Below are 18,674 nucleotides of genomic sequence, written 5' to 3'. Positions count from 1 at the left end.
CTGAGTCAATTAAAATCAGTAAAGGGGTGCGCCAGGATTGTATCTTTTCACCATACTTAATTAATTTGTATTCTAGTATGGCATTAGGATTGGAGGAAGACTCAGTCACAGCCTGAAATATGCATATTATGCAACCTTGCTTGCTGAAAGTGAAGAGTACTTAAAATAATTACTGATGAAGATCAAAACTACATGCAGTCTTTACTATGGATTGCACCTCAATGTAAAGAAAACAAAAATCCTCACAATTGGATCAATAAACAATATCATGATAAATGGAAAAATGATGCAAGTTATCCAAGACTTCATTTTGTTTGGATCCACTATCAATCCTCCTGAAAGCAGCCATCAAGAGATCAAAGGATGTATTGCATTATGCAAACCTGCTGTTAAAGAGTAAAGTGTTAACTCTGAGGACTAAGGTGCACTTGACCTAAATCATGGTATTTTTATGTGCCTCAGTGGGCTCAAGCATGGCAACAATAGTGAGGTTTTCCCATGATCAGGCAGTGTTTCGTTTTGTTGTGCATAAGGTCGCTATGAATCTGTACCTACTCGAAGGCACCTAACTACAACAACAATGTATGCTTGTGAAAGTTGGACAATGAGTAAGTAGAGGAATCAATGCATTTGAATTATAGTGGTGGTAAAGTATAGTGAAAATACAAGCAAATCTGTCTTGGAGAAATACAGATAAAAGTGAAGATGGCAAGACTTATCTCTCGTAATGTGGACGTGTTGTCAGGAGGGACCAATCCCTAGAGAAGGACATCATGTTTGGTAAAGCAAAGAGTCAGTGATAAAGAGGAAATCCCGCAATGAGATGGACAGACACAGTGGCAGTAGCAGTGGGCTCAAACATTGCAATAGTTGTGAGGATGACGCAGGAATGGACAGTGTTTTATTCTGTTATTTATAGGATTGCTGAGTGAAACCAACCTGATGGCACCTAACAATAATAAAATTCTGTTAATGACACTTGGGTTGTGGTAAAACCTCCCCTGCTCCATGTCAACCAAAAAGCAACATTTCCATATGACAGTGAGAGATTCCATTTTCCAGAATGCAAAGTAAATGTGTGATGTTGTTGTTGTTGTTATGTGCCGTGGAGTCGGTTCCGACTCATAGCGACCCTGTACAGGGTTTCCGAGGCTGTAAATCTTTACGGGACCAGAAAGTCTCATCTTTCTCCTGCGGAACAGCTGGTAGCTTTGAACTGCTGACCTTAGGGTTCGCAGCCCGATTCGTGTGTGATAGGGCAAGTTCAAAAGCAATGACAGGGAGAAAGGACAAAGGAAAGCACAGTATGGGGATCAAATAGGTAGGGGCACCAGATGGTGGGTATGGGATCAGGAAGGTGAATGTAGAGCACATTGTGAAGCTATAAACTGGGTAAAATTGGGAACACAAGAACAAAAAAATGACCAAGGAAAGAAAAAGAAAGGATAGAAATGGAGGTTAAGTTTAAACAGTACTGCTGGACTTTCAGTGCTTATCTTCCCACCAACTTAGCTCACCATCTTTCTATAAAATAGTGTCTTATAGCTAGAATAGATACTTTGTCAAGTTTTTGTCGATTGAAGCTAGCCTACCAAAACTATCACTGTCCTTTTTAAAAAACTTGAATCTCTATAATATATTGGCAAGGAAAACTAATTTAAAACAAGTCATTAATTTATCAGCTTCCAAACACATGTTATTTGTGTGACGTCACATGAAATTGACATATGAAATGACATCATGTACCATAACATAAAACAACATTGCTCTGCAAACACTTGAGAAATGAAAAGCAAATGTTTGCCTTGGGTCCCATTGGCCCTATCAGATCCGCTGGCACATCCTTCTCTGTCTTTACTCTTAATCCTTCTCTTAGATATTCAGAGCAGTTACTTATATGATCTTCTCATATTCTTGACCTGTTCTGGTGTTGACTGGAAATTGCTCTTTTTATTACAGTTCTTTCATAATTTAGGCTAGTTTCTCCAAATGATTTCCTCATTTCCTGGTTTTTTTCAGGCCTCCTTGAAAACAGATAAAATATCTTTGCATGTAGAATAAATCAGTACTAATCTTTCTTTTTTATAAAAAGCAAACCAATATGCAGTTTTCTATAAAAATCTTTGCCATGTCTTAATGTCTATAACTTTACCTGGGCCTCATAAGACCTCATAAATATGAACTAATGGCATTTTGAGGTGATGAATTAACTAGAACCTCTTAAATTTCTCAAGTAAGTAATGGGTTTTCCAATATATTTCTTATCCAAGCTTAGATTTTGGTGCAGGGATCAAAATTTAGAAAGCTAGTATTTCTAGAAAACATGTAGAGACTATGTATAAATATTAACTTTATCAATACTTTGTTCCTGATGGTAATAAATATATTATCTGTTTGACAATTTCATTTGTTTGTCCTTAGTAAATGCATGAATGTTGATTGCTAATCCTTTTCTTTAAAACCATGAGTAACATTTAGAATACTAATCTGTTTTGAAATCCTTTGCATGAGTTAAATAGAAACATGAATAATGAAGTAGGATTAATTTTATATGTTGTGATTTATACTGCTGCTTTTTAGTTTTTGTTTTTCTTCATATGTGTTGTGAAGTTAGGTCAGCTCTGTTTATGAAATTAGTTCAATTTCGTCACCTCTTATGCTAAGACCATAAGCAACATAGGTTACAAAATAGGGATGCTTCCAAAGTTCAGAATTGGTCAGTGTTGTATTTTCTGTATTTTTATAATAATATATATTTTTTAATCTTAAGTGTTATGTTGTATTTTCTATATTATTTTTTATAATATTAAAAAAACATAAGTGCTATAAATAACTTAAAGTACCAAAAGTATTATATTCCCCATGAGGTTTCACACAAACTTTTTTTTTTTTTAAAGTTGATTTCCCTTAAATGCATCTCTGCTAAAGACCCTCCCTTATCTGGCAGGTGTCCCTTCCAGGTATATTGCAGGGGCCCCAAGTTTCCCACTGAATCCTCTCTTGGTTTGTGACCTTGCTTTTGTCTCTCACTCATCCGCAGAGCCCGGCGTTTGCACAGTTTTCGGAGATCCCCACTACAACACTTTTGACGGACGGACATTTAACTTTCAGGGAACGTGTCAGTACGTTTTGACAAAAGACTGCTCCTCCCCTGCCTCGCCCTTTCAGGTGCTTGTGAAGAACGATGCCCGCAGGACCCGTTCCTTCTCCTGGACCAAATCCGTGGACCTGGTGATAGGCAAGAGCACCGTGAGCCTCCAGCAGCACCTCACTGTGCGCTGGAATGGGACTCGCATTGCGCTGCCCTGCAGGGCACCGCACTTTCAGATCGACCTGGATGGCTACCTTCTGAAAGTGACAACCAAAGCAGGTGGGACTTCCGGAAACACAGGGCTTCTCTTGCACTTCTTCTCCACCTCAGCCAACTATACAGCAGCAGCACCCCTGCTATAATGCCCAAGAGGTGTGGCTCCTCATCTGCCATGTTGGAAACCCCCTGACCCAAGAAGTGTTCCTGCTACTGGCATTACCTCATCCCGCCTCAGGAGGGATGGGGAGATGCCCGAGATGCTACAAAAATAGCTGGAGAAATTCGCACAACATGGAGCCTTGCAAAATTGGACCCGGTCTTACTACCAGGACATTCACTGCCTTTTCATCCCCATTTTAAAAATAGCAGTGGTACACTCTCCAAGTAACCTCTGTCACTCCTGTTTTGTTACTATTTTAGGCCATGAATGTCCAGCTTGGAATTTTCAGTCTGTTGCACATCTGTGAAAAAGAAAATTTCCGTATTAGCATCTGTCCAAAAAGGGGAGAAGTCCTCAAAAGTGAACAGCTATCACTAACAGTGTTCAGAAGCAACATCAATGCCCACAACAAAAGAGCTTGATCTCGCACACTATAGGATAAGGATAGTAACCTTATCTAATACTTCCTTGTTCCACGTATGGGTGGATGGGGCTGCCATGTGAGGAGTGTGGGTGGTAGGATCATGTGTGACCAGCTGTCCTCCCCGCCCGGACACTGGGGAAATTTCTCGCTGAGTGTACAGCTAGAACCACTGGCTTCTGTAGAAGTTACTTAGGATGCTGGCCATGGAGTCTATGGATCTGGCTGCTGAGATCTCCCTCAGCATCTCATGTTGCCTGAGGCCTAAACAGATACCTTCCTTGTAGCCCAGTTTATTCGGGGCTCATAATAGATTGCCCTTAGTAGTCCAGTGAGGCTCACGCTTTCCTTGTGAGGCTACTTATGAGAAACATTTTCAAAGCATAACTCACTTCTTCATATATCTGCCCGAAGAATTGACTCAGCTGGTTTACACATCTTGCTGTGCTATGTGTGGTTTCTTCCACGCTGCCTTGGTGATGGTTGTTAAGTGTTGTTGAGTCTGTTCTGAACCTGTATAGGATTTTTCCAACACTGTAAATCTTTTCATGAGTGTAAAGCCTCATCTTTCTCATACAAAGCAGCTGATGGGCTCAAACCGCTAACCTTGTGATTAGCAGTCCAGTGCTTATCCTACAGAGCTGCTTTTAGTGAACACACATTATTAGTCAATAGAATATTGATCTGTATATCCTCTTGACATATGCTATTTCTTTGAACATGATGCTTATAAGAAATCATGGCATCGCTTGGTTTTTAACATGATGATAATGTTGTTGTTGTTGTTGTTAAGTGCCATCGAGTCGGGTCCGACCCGTAGCGACCCTGTACAGGGTTTCCGAGGGTGTAAATCTTTACGGGAGTAGAAAGCCTCATCTTTCTCCCGCGGAGCGACTGGTAGTTTCGAACCACTGACCTTAAGGTTCGCAGCCCGATTCGTAACCACTACGCTACCAGAGCTCCTTTGATTATTGATGATAATGTAATGGTGTGAAAATATGACTTGGGTTCAAATTTCTGTGGATAATGTGGATTCAGAAGATAAATGTGCGACAGATCAGACAGTTTAAAACACTTTTTATTGGAAATTGAGTCCAAGTTTTCAGAGCAGATCGTCAGTTTTGCATTCAACAGATCATCCAAGTCATACTTCATGTCAATGATTGCAGTCCCATCCGTGGAACACCACTTATCCCACTTCCTCCATATGCTTCTTGTTTCCATTCCTCCTTTCCCAGCCCTTCTGAATTCTGTCTGGAGGTAAACATTGGCTTTGAATGGTTGACCATTTTATGGAGTTCTGGTGAGGCACTGGGGCTAATGAGTCAGATTGCAAAGTCATTTGAACTGCAAGGTCAATGGTTCAAGCTCACCAGCTGCTCCTTGAAAACTTATACAGGGTTACTATGGGTCAGAATCAACTCGAAGGCAGTTAATAACAACAACAGTACCTCACTAGGGACTTCTGGTGTGGTGCTGTAGGGTAAGAACTGGACTTCTAACCAAAAAGGCCGGCAGCTCAGACCCACCACTTGCTCCTTGGAAACCCTATACAGGGTCACTGTGAGGTGGAAGTGATTCAACAGTGCTTAACAACACACCTCATTAGTGTTTTGCCCCCACACACACCTCCCACCCCCATATACTTATCTCCTGTTTGATTGAAAATTGAACCACCAGAGTTAGCTCAGTTCCAGACTTGGCATTTTTGAGGGACGTTAGAGAAATAAACAAATGGCAACCTGCTGGCACCATGAAGCACATGGCTGCTAATCACAAGATCGATAGTTTGAACACACCAGTTGCTCCACAGAAGAAAGATGTAGCTGTCTGCTTTCTTCAAGGTTTACAGCCTCAGAAATCCTATGGGGCTGTTTCATTCCTGTGAGTGGGAAGTCAGTGGGTTGGGTTTAGATAAAGAAATAAAAGAGTCTCTGGGTTGTTAACTGAAAAGTTGGTGGTTCATGTCTACCCAGAGGCACTGTGAGGGAAAGACCTGGCTGTCTACTTGCTAAAAAATCAATTCGTTCTACTCTGACATACACAGGGTCACCATGAATTGGAATTGACTCAATGGCACCTGGTTTTATAGAGACCTCCCCTTTGCTTTTAGTTGCACCTTCACAACCCCATTAATTGTTTCAATTCAAGGAAATAAGTATTTTGATAAGTTCATTTGAACCTATGGAATGCCAGTGTAGCTAAACAAAGGCAGGAAGCCAAGGAGGAGCCCAGAGAGGTTCTAGTCGAAACCGACTCGACGGCACTTAACAACAACAACCTTTAAAGTGGCAGAGGTGAAGAGCTCAACTCATTTAACTTTAGTAGGATTAGTCCCACACAGAAAATTCAGACAACTGTTCTTGTATCCTAAAGACACCAGACTGTGCTGCCCATGTAGACCCGAGCCCATTCCTAACTGAAAGGAGGCTGCTCTTGTGGCTCCCTGTAAAATGTGCACAAGTTTACACATTATTGCACTGTACTGATTAGAATAACCGTGTCTGTCTGTGTGCAAGTCAGCAGAACACAATGGATTCTACTGATACGGAGATTCATAGTCAACCACGGCTCAGTTCTCAAAGGGGTCCTGGATACTTGAAAATTGCTAACAGCTTAGGAAGGTCAATACTGGTTCACTCACCGTTGGCAAAGCTTGATGGAATAAGTGTACTCTCTGAGGATCCCACACTGTAAAAAGGAGCAAAAGAACTCGACTGCTATGAAAATAAGGAGAGATCATAAATACCAGAGTCAGATTCATGAATTAAACTATTTTAGACCTTAAACTTCAGTTTTACACTTTCTTCCATTTTTCCACTTCTCTTATGCAAGTTAATTATGCAAGTAATTTATGTGGCTCTCTTAATACCCATCTGAACAATTTCCTGTAGTATGAAGATCATATAAGCTTTCTGCTTCCTCGGGAAGAAACATATTCCTCTGTGCATAATACTTGCTTTATGATCATCCTTTGAATGAAAGAATCCCATTCCTAGAGATCCTGTTTTCCACCCCAGTGGACCAATCTGTTTGTATTATCCCTTAGGGATATTTTCTTTCTTTCTTTTTAAATCACCTGTTGATTGTCTATTTAAAACTTCATAGTATTTCCTTTGAGTATTCTTTCTTCGCTTTTTCATTTCATAAGCTCATATGATCAAAAGATAGTTTCTTCAAAATAGCAGCTTCCATTAAGTCTCCATATGGAGAATGGGAAACTGGGTAAAGGGAGGCGGGGGAAGGGAGCAGTGTGGAGTGACTCTTTGCCCCTGTAGTTTTTGGAGTCAGCACTTCAGGGTGAAATCATTTGGCAGAGGAATACAGGTGGTCCTGTAGTAGGCAGGGTGGGTTTAGACTGTTGCTGTTTACCTAATAATAGCCGGGGTAGACAGTGACATGGGGAAGTATTCCCCAGCATTGCCTCCCAACACTTGGTGCTTAGAAAATAACTTAAAAATATTTTGTTTCTGTCATCTGTCTGCTTTATTATCTCTACCTGAAAGCTTAAACATGCGAGAATATGTTTTTAAATTTTATTTTTGGTAGGGTCCTTCACTTGATAAAACTGGAGAATATATTCCTCTTTTGTGATTTTTTGGGTGTATGTAAAACACCTGAACAGGAAAATCATCTTTTTTTTTGCAAATGGCTAAAGCATTTGTCAAATCCATCTACATCTAGAGGCATCTTGGAAGAAAGACCTGTCAATCTGCTTTCAAAAGGTCACAGCCATGGAAAATGCTCTCTTGAGCACAGTTCTACTCTGAAACATGCCATGAATTGGAATCAACTCGACAGCAACTGGGTTTGGCTTCGTTCTTCTTTTTAACGGGACATCTACAGAGTTTGCACCTTCCCTTGCCTTTCAGTGGACAATGGGAATGACAACGACAATCAAGAAAGAAAACAAAACACAAACAATAAACCACCACCACAAAACACACACACACACACACATACACACACATAAGACCCTACCAAAATAAAAACTGTAAGTCTGGAGCAAGGGCAGAGACTTGAAGGGTGAAGAACACATTGGTAAAACATTCATTGGTGAGAAGGAAAAATCAGAAGGCCTTTCATTACAGTGGAAGGAATGTGGTTGCTACTCATATCCCCAGATGGGACACATGCTTTAGCCTTCCGTCTCTGCCAGTTATTTCTACCAAATTTCCCAGGCACAGACTTAGGAAACTCATCCCAGCTGCAGAAAGAACTCCTCCGGTCCCTCAAACATTTCCACGATGTTCTCATCTTATAAGATGCCTATTTAAATATCGTTTGCAAGAGCAATTCCCTCAATTACAGCTTATTACTATTATTATTACTTTTGCCTTGCACTACTGTAATCTGATTTGCATAGATTTTACCCTTGTAGAGGGCAAAAAATATTCACACAAACACATATGTAAATGATAACAGCCACAAGCAAAGACATCTCTCCACAATGTAAAGTCTGGGATTGCTCAACGAAAATCCTCTTAATACAATAATAACAGCGAGAAGAAGGAAGAAAGGAGTGTGTCTTACAAATTATGCTCTTGTTTTAGAGGCAAATTTGATGAGAGAGGTATCAAGGGGTTTGAGAGGAATTTGTTAAAAGGCAGTGCAAGTGCATCTTTTCAATCATGGGCTAATAGCTCTCTATGAATAAAGAACACTGAGATAGCTTTGTTTACTATGAGTTGAGTTCCCATAAACTCAGTTATCCACAGTCTCAAACTCATTAGATCATAGTCAGAAATGATGTTGGAGCACCTCTAGGTGTAAATTTTTCAACCATCTGTGGTACTTAGAACAGTATTTGACTGCTGTCTAGGAAAGAGATTTGCAGTTTGGAAAATTTAGCAACATAAAAAAGAAAAAGAAAACCTTTGGAACTATGCCCTAAAAGTTTGAGTGTTGTATGGAATTGATTTTCTCCCCCTTGTTTTTCTTGCTGGGCAGCTGTCTGGCTGCAGACCTGTGAGGTAAATTTTGTTCTCTGCCCTAGAGAATTTATTACAAATCATCTTATCATTTGCTTGTCTTTTTTTCAAAATGATTATTTCAATTTCTTAACCACCAGGAGACTCACAGTTCCTTTGCCTTTGTAGAATTGATATATCAGTCTTATCAAGGGTAATTTAATCCTGTATTGAGCACATACTAGATGCCATACAGTTTGTTAGATGACTGGGTGTTAATAATTATTTGATATAATGGTTGTAGTTGTCAGAGTTGACGCCATCTTGTAACAGAGATTTATGTTCAGCCTAGCATGTAGTTCTTCCATCTGTGTGCCTTCTCTGATCAGCTGGTTCTATCATTATCACCTCTTCACAGTTAGTAGCAGGAGAGGAGTTCTTACAACCTTCCTTCTTGCTTCCTCATCCAACTCTATTTTTTTCTGCTTCTCTGAACCCAGCCTCTACTCTTGAACAAGAAGGCTTTTCTAACATTTGCCCTGGTCTACAAGTTTTTTTGTTACTTTTGTTTACCATACTGTGGTTTCCATATGGGACTTTCCATTTTATTTATTTATTTATTTTGAGAATCTTGTTTTAAAACCAGTGGTTTATACAGCCAATCACTCTTCCTGAACAGGGTCTATAACTCTTGGGACAGATGTGTGGCCTACTCATAGCAATGCTATTTGGCCAAATCTCTCTTCACTTGGACCATGCCCAAATTTAGGGAGTATTGGTTTACAATCTTTTGGAGCCTTCTTATTGATCTACCTCACGCTGACATTGCCTTATGCCAATTTCATATCCAGACATGATCTCTCTTTCTCTTCCCTTCACTACCTCATCTTTCCATCCCTTTGAGCACCCTCTGAACATCTGCTCATCAGCCTGATCTTCATCTTTCAGGAACAAAGACAAGATTTTTTCAGGAGGAAAGTCATGCTCATTCCAGAAGCTCAGAATGGGCCAAGCATGAGACTACTTTTTGTCAGTAACCCATTTGGGTAAGGTTAAAAAATACACATATGGTAAGCAGAGACTGTTCTATTAGAGAGAGGCGTCTTCTGTGGGCTGCCACTCTTAGGAGACAATGACAGTATGCGAAGTGAAGTCTTAGGGCTGATTTTCTTCTGGAGCTTGTCATAATCGTAGGAAAATTTTTATATTTAAAAAAAATCACACTGAAATGCTATAAATTTTGTTATCTTTCCATTTCACCAATATGGTAGTGATTAAATAAATGAAGACATGATTTGGACCAATGCAATTACTAAAAGAAGGGGCAAAAATATAAACATGACCAAGGGGTTGTTGTTGTTTTTAAGTGCCATTGAGTCAGTTTTGACTCATAGCAACCCTGTATAGGGTTTCCGAGGATCAGCTGGTGAGCTTGAACCACCCACCTTGCAGTTCAAAATGCTTTGCAGTCTGGTACATTAACCCACAGCACCATACAGCACCACACCAGGAGGTAACCATACATATATAGACTTCTTGTTAAGTGCTGTCGCATCAGTTCCAACTCATAACGACCCTGTATAGACTTTCTGAGGTGGATCTGGTATACATATATGTGTGTGTGTGTGTATATATGCTATATTGTGGTACATAAGACACTGTTAGAAGGGCAAACTATTCTGAATCCCAGCAAGTGAGTTGTTCATGGAACATCACATAACAATAAACGTAGCCAGATTGAAAGCGGTCAAGAATTTGGACAGACCTTTGGTGTTTCCTCTTGGAGGATGACCACGTATGCTGTGTATAGGTTGTGTGAATTTGGGAATTCTTGGTGAATTCAGAAGTAGCTGATCCCCTGGCTCTCTGTCTCATCTAGGTTTGGAAATATCCTGGGATGGAGACAGTTTTGTAGAAGTTATGGCTGCCCCGCATCTCAAGGGAAAGCTCTGTGGCCTTTGTGGCAACTACAATGGGCATAAACGTGATGACCTAATTGGTGGAGATGGAAACTTCAAGTTTGATGTGGATGATTTTGCTGAGTCCTGGAGAGTGGAGTCCAATGAGTTCTGCAACAGACCTCAGAGAAAACCCGTGCCTGAACTGTGTGAAGGGACAGTGAAGGTAAAGCTCCGAGCCCATCGAGAATGTCAGAAGCTCAAATCCTGGGAATTCCAGACCTGCCACTCAACTGTGGACTATGCCACTTTCTACCGGTAAGGAGAGTGTTCTCGGGGATGCGTTTGGATTGTAGCTAAAGCATAGACTTGATGTTAGAACAGAGGATATCAAATAATTCGGTGGGCAAAACAAAGACTGCCAAAGCAGAGAATAAACACCCACATTCTTTCTGTTAAACAGCTGATTTTGTCTTGATTTAATCCTACATTATGTCCCAAATTAAGAAAGTCCAAGAACTATTTCAGAGGGACCACCTAAAGGTGATTTATATGTTCTTATTTGCCCTTGGGAAGGTGGTATCACCCCAGGAACTTTTCAGGGATTCGTTTGACTCTAAGATCAAGGAGGGCTTTCCCAAATCTGGCAAAGGCTCACAATGGCTTAGGATATTGGTAATTTTCTAAAATGAGTTCTGAAATGACTCTGGCTGACTTTGGACTCTTAAGTGAGACAGTCTTTCTAAGACTGAGAAGAATCCAGGTCTGCATCAGGGTGTGGTCCAAACTAAATCTGCGTATGGAAAACGAGGAAACAAAGGAAGGAATTCTGGGATCTTGGCCTAGGAAGAGATTCATGTTCAGAATCAGAGGAGAGTAAAAACAGGGCCCTAAGGACAGAAGAAGGAGAGTCACACATTCCTAGTGGGAATTCCATGACCTTTTCTAAATCTGATGATCCTTTTTTGGCATAAAGCAGCTCATTCCAAAGGAGACTTGGGTTTGACTTTCACGCTGCATGTTGGCATTTGTGACTTGATGAGTCTGACCTGGTTCTACTCCCGTTTACTACACAGTTCCATGGGTTCAAGAGCTATGACTGTTTATAACTTTAACCACCCTGGGCATGGGGGAAGCTTGAGATGAACACAGCCTTGTTTAAGTGATTTGCCTGTGTCTCTTAAAATTAGAAAACTCCTGTGGTCTCAAACCGCAGAGAGGTTATTTTTACTCTTTAATTGCCACCAGTTTATTTCCTTTAGTTCTCATTAAAGGGGATAGATTTTTTTTTATTTGATCTTTGGACATAAAAGATAAAATTCTATAAAGGCAGCTCAAAGTGGGCTGGAGAAAAGACGGTCCCTGTCATCACAAATGAACATGGCTGCATCTGCCAAACCATTTGGCTCTGAGTCCTACGTGTATCTCTTTCAAGACATTTTCCTGTGATAGTCTGAACTCTCTGGGTTCCCTTTCCTCTCCTTTGTGAACCACCCTCTACACCATCTCCACCCCTCCATCATCTACTGAAATGGAGAGATTTCATGTAAGATTTGGGAATGAATTAAGCAGCTGTGCAGACAAAACAGGCTCCATGTGAAATCTGAATGCCCATCACTTGAAGGTCTAACGGGAAGCAGTGGTGGTTGGTTGGATGCCGTTGAGTCCATTTCAAATCATAGCGACCCTGGATAGGGTTTCCAAGGTTGCATATCTTTATGGGAGAAGAAAGCCTCATCTATCTTTTCAGAGCAGCTGGGAGATTCAAACTGCTGACCTTGAGGTTAACAGCCCAACTCATAACCATTACGCTACTGGGTTTCCTTGAGGGGAAGCAGTCGAGTACAACAATGGAGAGCTCTGTGGTCTCCAAGGGCTAAAAGTCTAGCCCATTTGTGTGATCTTGGACAATTACCTAATTTTTTTAAACCTCAGTTTGCTTGTCTGTGAAGTGGGGATATTCATAATACTAACAAACTTACCTTGAAGAGTTTTCATTTAGATTTAGTGAGATAATGAATATAAATAAGGAGCTCTGGTAGCATAGTGGTTAGGATTCAGGCTGTGAATCTTAAGGTCAGCAGTTCGAAACTACCAGCTGTTCTGCAGGAGAAAGATGAGGTTTTTTGCTCCTGTAAAGATTTACAGCCTTGGAAACCCTGTGCAGGGTCGCTATGTGTCGGAACTGACTCCACGGCGCATAATTACCAGCACCACCACGAACATAAATGCATGTGCCCAGGACTCCTGGTGTGCCGTTGTAGGATCAGTACTGGATTGGGAACCACAAGGTTGGTGATTCAAAGCCACCAGGTGCTACTTGGAAACCCTACACAAGGCCACTATGTCAGACCGACTCTACAGCACTCAACAACCAGAAGCACCATACTGTACATCATTAATCCTATGTCATTGTTGGCTGCTATCATTTCTTCCTGGTGTGGCACTGTATAAAGAGCCCTGGACTGCCAACCCCAAGGTCAGTGGTTCAGACCCACCAGGCACTCCTTAGAAACCCTATATTGGGTCACTGTGAGTTAGAATCCACTTGACGATACTTAACAACTACCATCATTTCTTCTAAGGAGCCCTGGTGGCTTGGAGGGTTGAACATTAGTCTGCTAACCACAAGGTTGACAGTTCAAAATCACCAGGTGCTCTGCAGGAGAAAGCTGAGGTTGTCTGCGCCTATAGAGATTTAGTCTTGGAAACCCTATATGGGATCGCTATGAGTTGGAATCAATACCATGGCAGTGGGCATCATTTCACAAATGGTTAACACACTTGACTGTTAACCAAAAAGGTTGGCCGTTTGAACCTACTCAGAAGCAGAGATACTTTGGAAGAAAGGCTTGGCAGTCAATTTCTCAAAAAAATTAGCCACTGAAAACCCTATGGAACACAGTTCTGCTCTGATATACACAGGGTTACCGTGAATTGTAGTGGTTACGAATCGGGCTGCGAACCTTAAGGTCAGCGGTTCGAAACTACCAGTCGCTCCGCGGGAGAAAGATGAGGCTTTCTACTCCCGTAAAGATTTACACCCTCGGAAACCCTGTACAGGGTCTCTATGGGTCGGAATCGACTCAACGGCACTTAACAACAACAACAACAACCGTGAATTACAATTGACTCTACAGAAACTGTTATATTTTTTGGGAGGGAGAGGGTACCATTGATTCTACTATTAATTAATATACTAAGAAGAATAAGGTCTCTTTTAGAGATCCCCACCCTGGTTGTGGGTTTGGGTTGGAACCTTTCTCGGCCTAATAAAGGATGTGGAAGCTGTGCTTTTCCAGGGCGCTGGCAGCCTACACCTTTGGTTTTTATCCCATTTTCAAGCATGTGTTGAAAACTCAAGTTAGAGAGCAGACTTGCAGAGATTTGTCCTTTTTTGTCAATTCCTATTTCTTTTTCCTTCTGTGAAGTGTACGCAGGAATATGATGAACACCTTGGCAGAAGTCACAGGAAGTGACTTTGACATGCATGTGAAAGAGATTCCAAGTCCTTAAGTGGCCATGCAGAGCCTCCTTCTGCCGTAGCAGCTACAGCTGCTGCACAGAGATCAGCTTATGTGCCAAGGGACTTGAGGCACCCTGCTTTGATAGCTTATGAAAATGCTCTGGGAATCTTTGTGCACTGAGATGCACACAATGGATGAGGCAGAGTACCCTTCTATAGCCAACTTCCTTCCTGGAAAGAGCGGAGGAGTTCAGGGAAGGTTGCTGTGCTATATGATGCTGAGTTGATTTTGACTCTTAGTGACCCTACAGGACACAACAGAGCTGCCCCATTTAGTCTCCTAGTTTGATCATCAGGTTTTTTTTCTCCCGTGAAGCAGCTGGAAGGTTTAAACCACTGAACTGGGTTAGCAGCAGAGCACTGAACCACTGAGCCAGAGCTGGGCAATCCCATGTGCCATGCCATTACCCTTATCCCCTTTGTCCTCACATTTTACAGTGAAGGAGGTGGATGTTGGGCAAATCTTGATTTCTTTGTTTCCTTCCCCTGAAAGAAAATAAGTAAGATTCAACATGGGAAGGTAACTGTTTTCAGTGGAGTTCCAGGATAAGATCAAAACTCAGGGCTCCTAGGGAGCATGGTAGGTCTGTCGGATAAGCACAGGATTGTGAAACACCCAACCACCCAATTGGGAGTTCAAGCCCACCAACTGCTCTGCAAGGTAAAGATGAGACTTTCTGCTCCCGCAAAGATTTACAGCCTCAGAAACTGTCTACGGGGTTGCTGTGAGTTGGAACGGACTCGAGGGCATTTAATAACAACAGAGGATGAGCCGTGTGTAGAGCAAAACCAAGAAGGAACCGCTCCCACCTCCTAGCTCTTCCACCTCCTAGCTGTGTGACCCTGGGCAGCTAGCAGAGTCTCAGGTGGGCTTGATGATCACCAGCTGGCCAGACTGGTTCTTTGATGACCAGTGAGCTCAGCACTAGCACTGGTCGGCACAGTGTGTGCTGTGGTTTATGTCCCTTCGTTTCAGTCGGGAACCTTTCCCCGACTCAGCCACTTACCTTTCTCATTTGCTCATCTTCTCCCACACTCATGGTGGAGAATTGAGTCAATAGATTCTCATTGATGGGCCCTGGAATCAATTTTTAAATGAACCATTTCTTTTCACCGACACTGAATGAAGTCACATAAGAGAAGATTGCATGGCAGTTGTTTTTAAAATATTGGTTTGCTTTCTTCTTATAATACTAAAGTATGTTTATTGTACAGCATATGACTAACATTGAAAAGAATGAAGAAGAAAACAGCAATCGCATAATATCTTACCTGTGGAATTTAAAAGATTGTTAGGACGATGGCTGTGATGTGCTATTTATGAGTTATTTAAACACTGTGAAGCCTTCAGGGGTACCAGTGCTTAATGAGCTCAGCTGCTGACTACAAGGTTGGCCATCGAATACACCTAGCAGCAATGAGAAAGAAAGTCCTGGTCATCTACTTCCATAAAATTGAAGCCATTGAAAGCCCTGTGGAGCAGTTCAACTCTGAGACACGTAGAATTGGTTAAAGGGCTAGAGAGTTGCATTGGTATCATGGAAAATCAGATATATAAATTGTATTTGTACTTGATTTTTTGTTGTTTTTTTTCGCTTCTTAACCTCCCAAAAAATATACGCATATTTTCCTTTAAGGACAAAAAATACGGTAGCTTAACATGAAAATTTAGCCTTCCAAAGACCATTGTGATTGCAACACTGAGAAAGAAGGGATTTCTTTGAGGAAATGTTTTCCACTTTGAGTTTCCTTAATCATATGACAAAGAGACAGGGAAAATTATAGCTTAAATATATGATGTTGTTGTTGTTAAGTGCCATCGAGGGGGTTCTGACTCCAAGTGACTCTGTATAGTGTTTCCAAAGCTGTGCATCTTTGTAGGAAAGCAGAAAACGTCATCTTTTTCCACAAAGCAGCTGGTGAGCTCAAACCTCTGACCTTGTGGCTTGCAGCCCTGTGTTTATCCTACAGAGCCACCGTGCTGCCCAAATATGCAATAGCTCATTTTATAAAATTAAAATCATAATTCTGGTTTCTCTGAACTATAGTTTATGTTTGAGGTCTCTAGGGATTCCAAGGCACATCATCACCACCACAAGGAAGTCCTGGTGGTAGTGTGCAGTGGAGTTGGTTCCGACTCATAGTGACCCTGTACAGGATTTCTGAGGCTATAAATCTTTACGGGAGCAGAAAGCCTCATCTTTTTCCTGTGGAGCAATTGATTACTTTGAACTTGTGACCTTGTGGTTAGCACACAACTCATAATCCATTATGCTATGAAAGCTTGAAAATGATTTGGTGGTGGTGGTAAGCCGTAGAGTCAGTTCCGACTCATAGCGACCCTGTACAGCGTTTCTGGGGCTGTAAATCTTTACGGGAGCAGAACACCTCATCTTTCTTCTGCGAAACAGTTGGTAGTTTCGAACTGCTGACCTTGAGGTTAGCAGCTCAGTTTATAACCACTACACTACCAGAGCTCAGGATTAGGCAGTGTTTCATTCTGTTGTGCATAGGGTCGCTATGAGTTGGTACCTAACAACAACAAGAAGGGAGTCCTGGTGTGGCACTGTGGGCTAATGTGTCAGACTGCAAAGTCGTTTGAACTGAAAGGTCGGTGTTTCAAGCTCACCAGCTGCTCCTTGTAAACCCTATACAGGGTCGCTGTGGGTCTGATTTGACTCGACGACACTTAACAACAACAACAGGGCTTGCAAGGTAGTCTTGGTGTGGCCCTGTGGGTTAATGCGCTGGACTGCAAATTCGATTTGAACCACAAGATTTGTGGTCCAAGCTTACCAGCCGCTCCTTGGAAACCCCGTACAGGGTCACTATGGATCAGATCACACTCGATGGCACTTAACAACAATTACAACAGGGTTTGTAAGAGAGCATGGAGGCTCCATACAATAAGCACTGGACTGCGAACCACAAGGTATTTGGTTTGAGCATACAAGTCAGTTTCAGGGAGAAAGAGGAGACTTTCTGTTCCCTGGAAGATTTAAAATCATCAAAAACCCTAAATAGGACGCTATGAATTGGATCCAACTTGACTGTATTTATCAACAACAGGTTTTATGAAGTCTTACTTTCCTTTGGCCTTTTTCCTGCCTCAACATTTTTAATAGTAAACTGTCCATTGTTTAAAAACTGGAAAGACTATGACTTTAGAAATGAATTTAAAATGTCTGCACATGGCGCTAGAGGATAAGCACTGGAATGAAAGGTTGGTTTGAACCACAAGGACGGCAGTTCAAACTTCCCAGCTGCTCTTTGGAAGTCCTATACAAAGCTGTGGGTTGGAATCTACTCCACAACACTTAACAGCAACAGCACATTAGCCAAAACTGCCCCCTCTCCCCCTCCACCCCCCCCCAGTTTTGAAGCTTTGCTAACTTTTTAATCAGATATTCCACTCACCATGGCCTCATTTGTCATAATAAAATTTACTATCTGTTTAAAGTCTTTTTAGCCAGCACAACTTGTTTACTTACTTCTGGAAATTTTTCATTGAGAATTGAGTGAAGGTTTACAAAACAGATCATCAGTTTTACATTAAAAGCAATTCATACACTTTGTTTTATATCACCCCCATAACAAAAGTTATCCCAATCTATTTTAATGATCTAATTGAATGTGTTTAGGTGCAAAATAATTTCATTATCAATCACATAAAAAACTTAACTGGCTGTACTTATAAAGTGTTTTAAGTCTTTAGTTTTGCTAATTGAGTCATACTTAAATTAGATAATCTCCTTTAATAATTTTTTGCATAACCCTCCACTGACATGTTTTGAAGGGATTCCCTGTAGTTTGAGAGGTTGTGTATTGTGGGAAAATGAATGTAAAAATATCACTGAATTGAATTTGAATTACGGTTTGATTCAAATGTTGGTTCCTCTGATGGGAATGCATGAATGCATTTGTGACTTCTTCTCGTTTTTCATTTTGTCTCCCTCCCCCTGTCTCATACTGCTTTCTCCCTCTAGTTGTCATGGATGCCAACTAAGAAATTCAAGAGAAGTAGGCACCACACAGAGAGAATTCCTCTAGACCCACAGCTGTAGCTGCCAGGTGCCATCCAGTCAGCCTCCGACCTGTGGCAGCCTTGTGCAGAACAGAATGCAACACTGCCTGGTCCTGCACCATCCTCAGCATAGCTTGCAGATCTCCCCATTGTGATCCCACAGAGTTTTCATGGAATGATTTTCACAAGTAGATCACCAGGCCTTTCTTCGTAGTCTACCTTAGTCTGAAAGCTTCACTGAAACCAGTTTAGCATCATAGCAGCACCCAAACCTTCATTGATAGGAGGGTGATAGCTGTGCAGGAGACACAGTGGTCGGGAATCCTGGGATTCTCCTCAGCCAGCATCAAACCTACCGCCCACACTGAGAAGGCCAGTCAACCTGGAGAACAGAGAGAGAGACAGAGAAAGAGAGAGAGAGAGAG

At 41.5% G+C, this 18,674-nt stretch overlaps 1 protein-coding gene across 1 annotated transcript in view; it reads left to right on the top strand.

The window, feature by feature from the left end:
- BMPER (BMP binding endothelial regulator) overlaps positions 1 to 18,674 on the top strand; it is a 410,362-nt gene that overhangs the window by 292,672 nt on the left and 99,016 nt on the right. Inside the window, exons 12-13 of the mRNA XM_006832140.1 lie at positions 3,041 to 3,370; positions 10,681 to 11,017. Of these exons, the coding sequence (XP_006832203.1) occupies positions 3,041 to 3,370; positions 10,681 to 11,017 (667 nt within the window). The remainder of the gene's footprint in view (positions 1 to 3,040; positions 3,371 to 10,680; positions 11,018 to 18,674) is intronic.

Source organism: Chrysochloris asiatica, unplaced genomic scaffold (assembly GCF_000296735.1).
Source record: "Chrysochloris asiatica unplaced genomic scaffold, ChrAsi1.0 scaffold00006, whole genome shotgun sequence".
Lineage (NCBI taxonomy): Eukaryota > Metazoa > Chordata > Mammalia > Afrosoricida > Chrysochloridae > Chrysochloris > Chrysochloris asiatica.
Note: the sequence above shows the minus strand (reverse complement) of the source record. Positions and strands in the feature narration are given on the sequence as shown.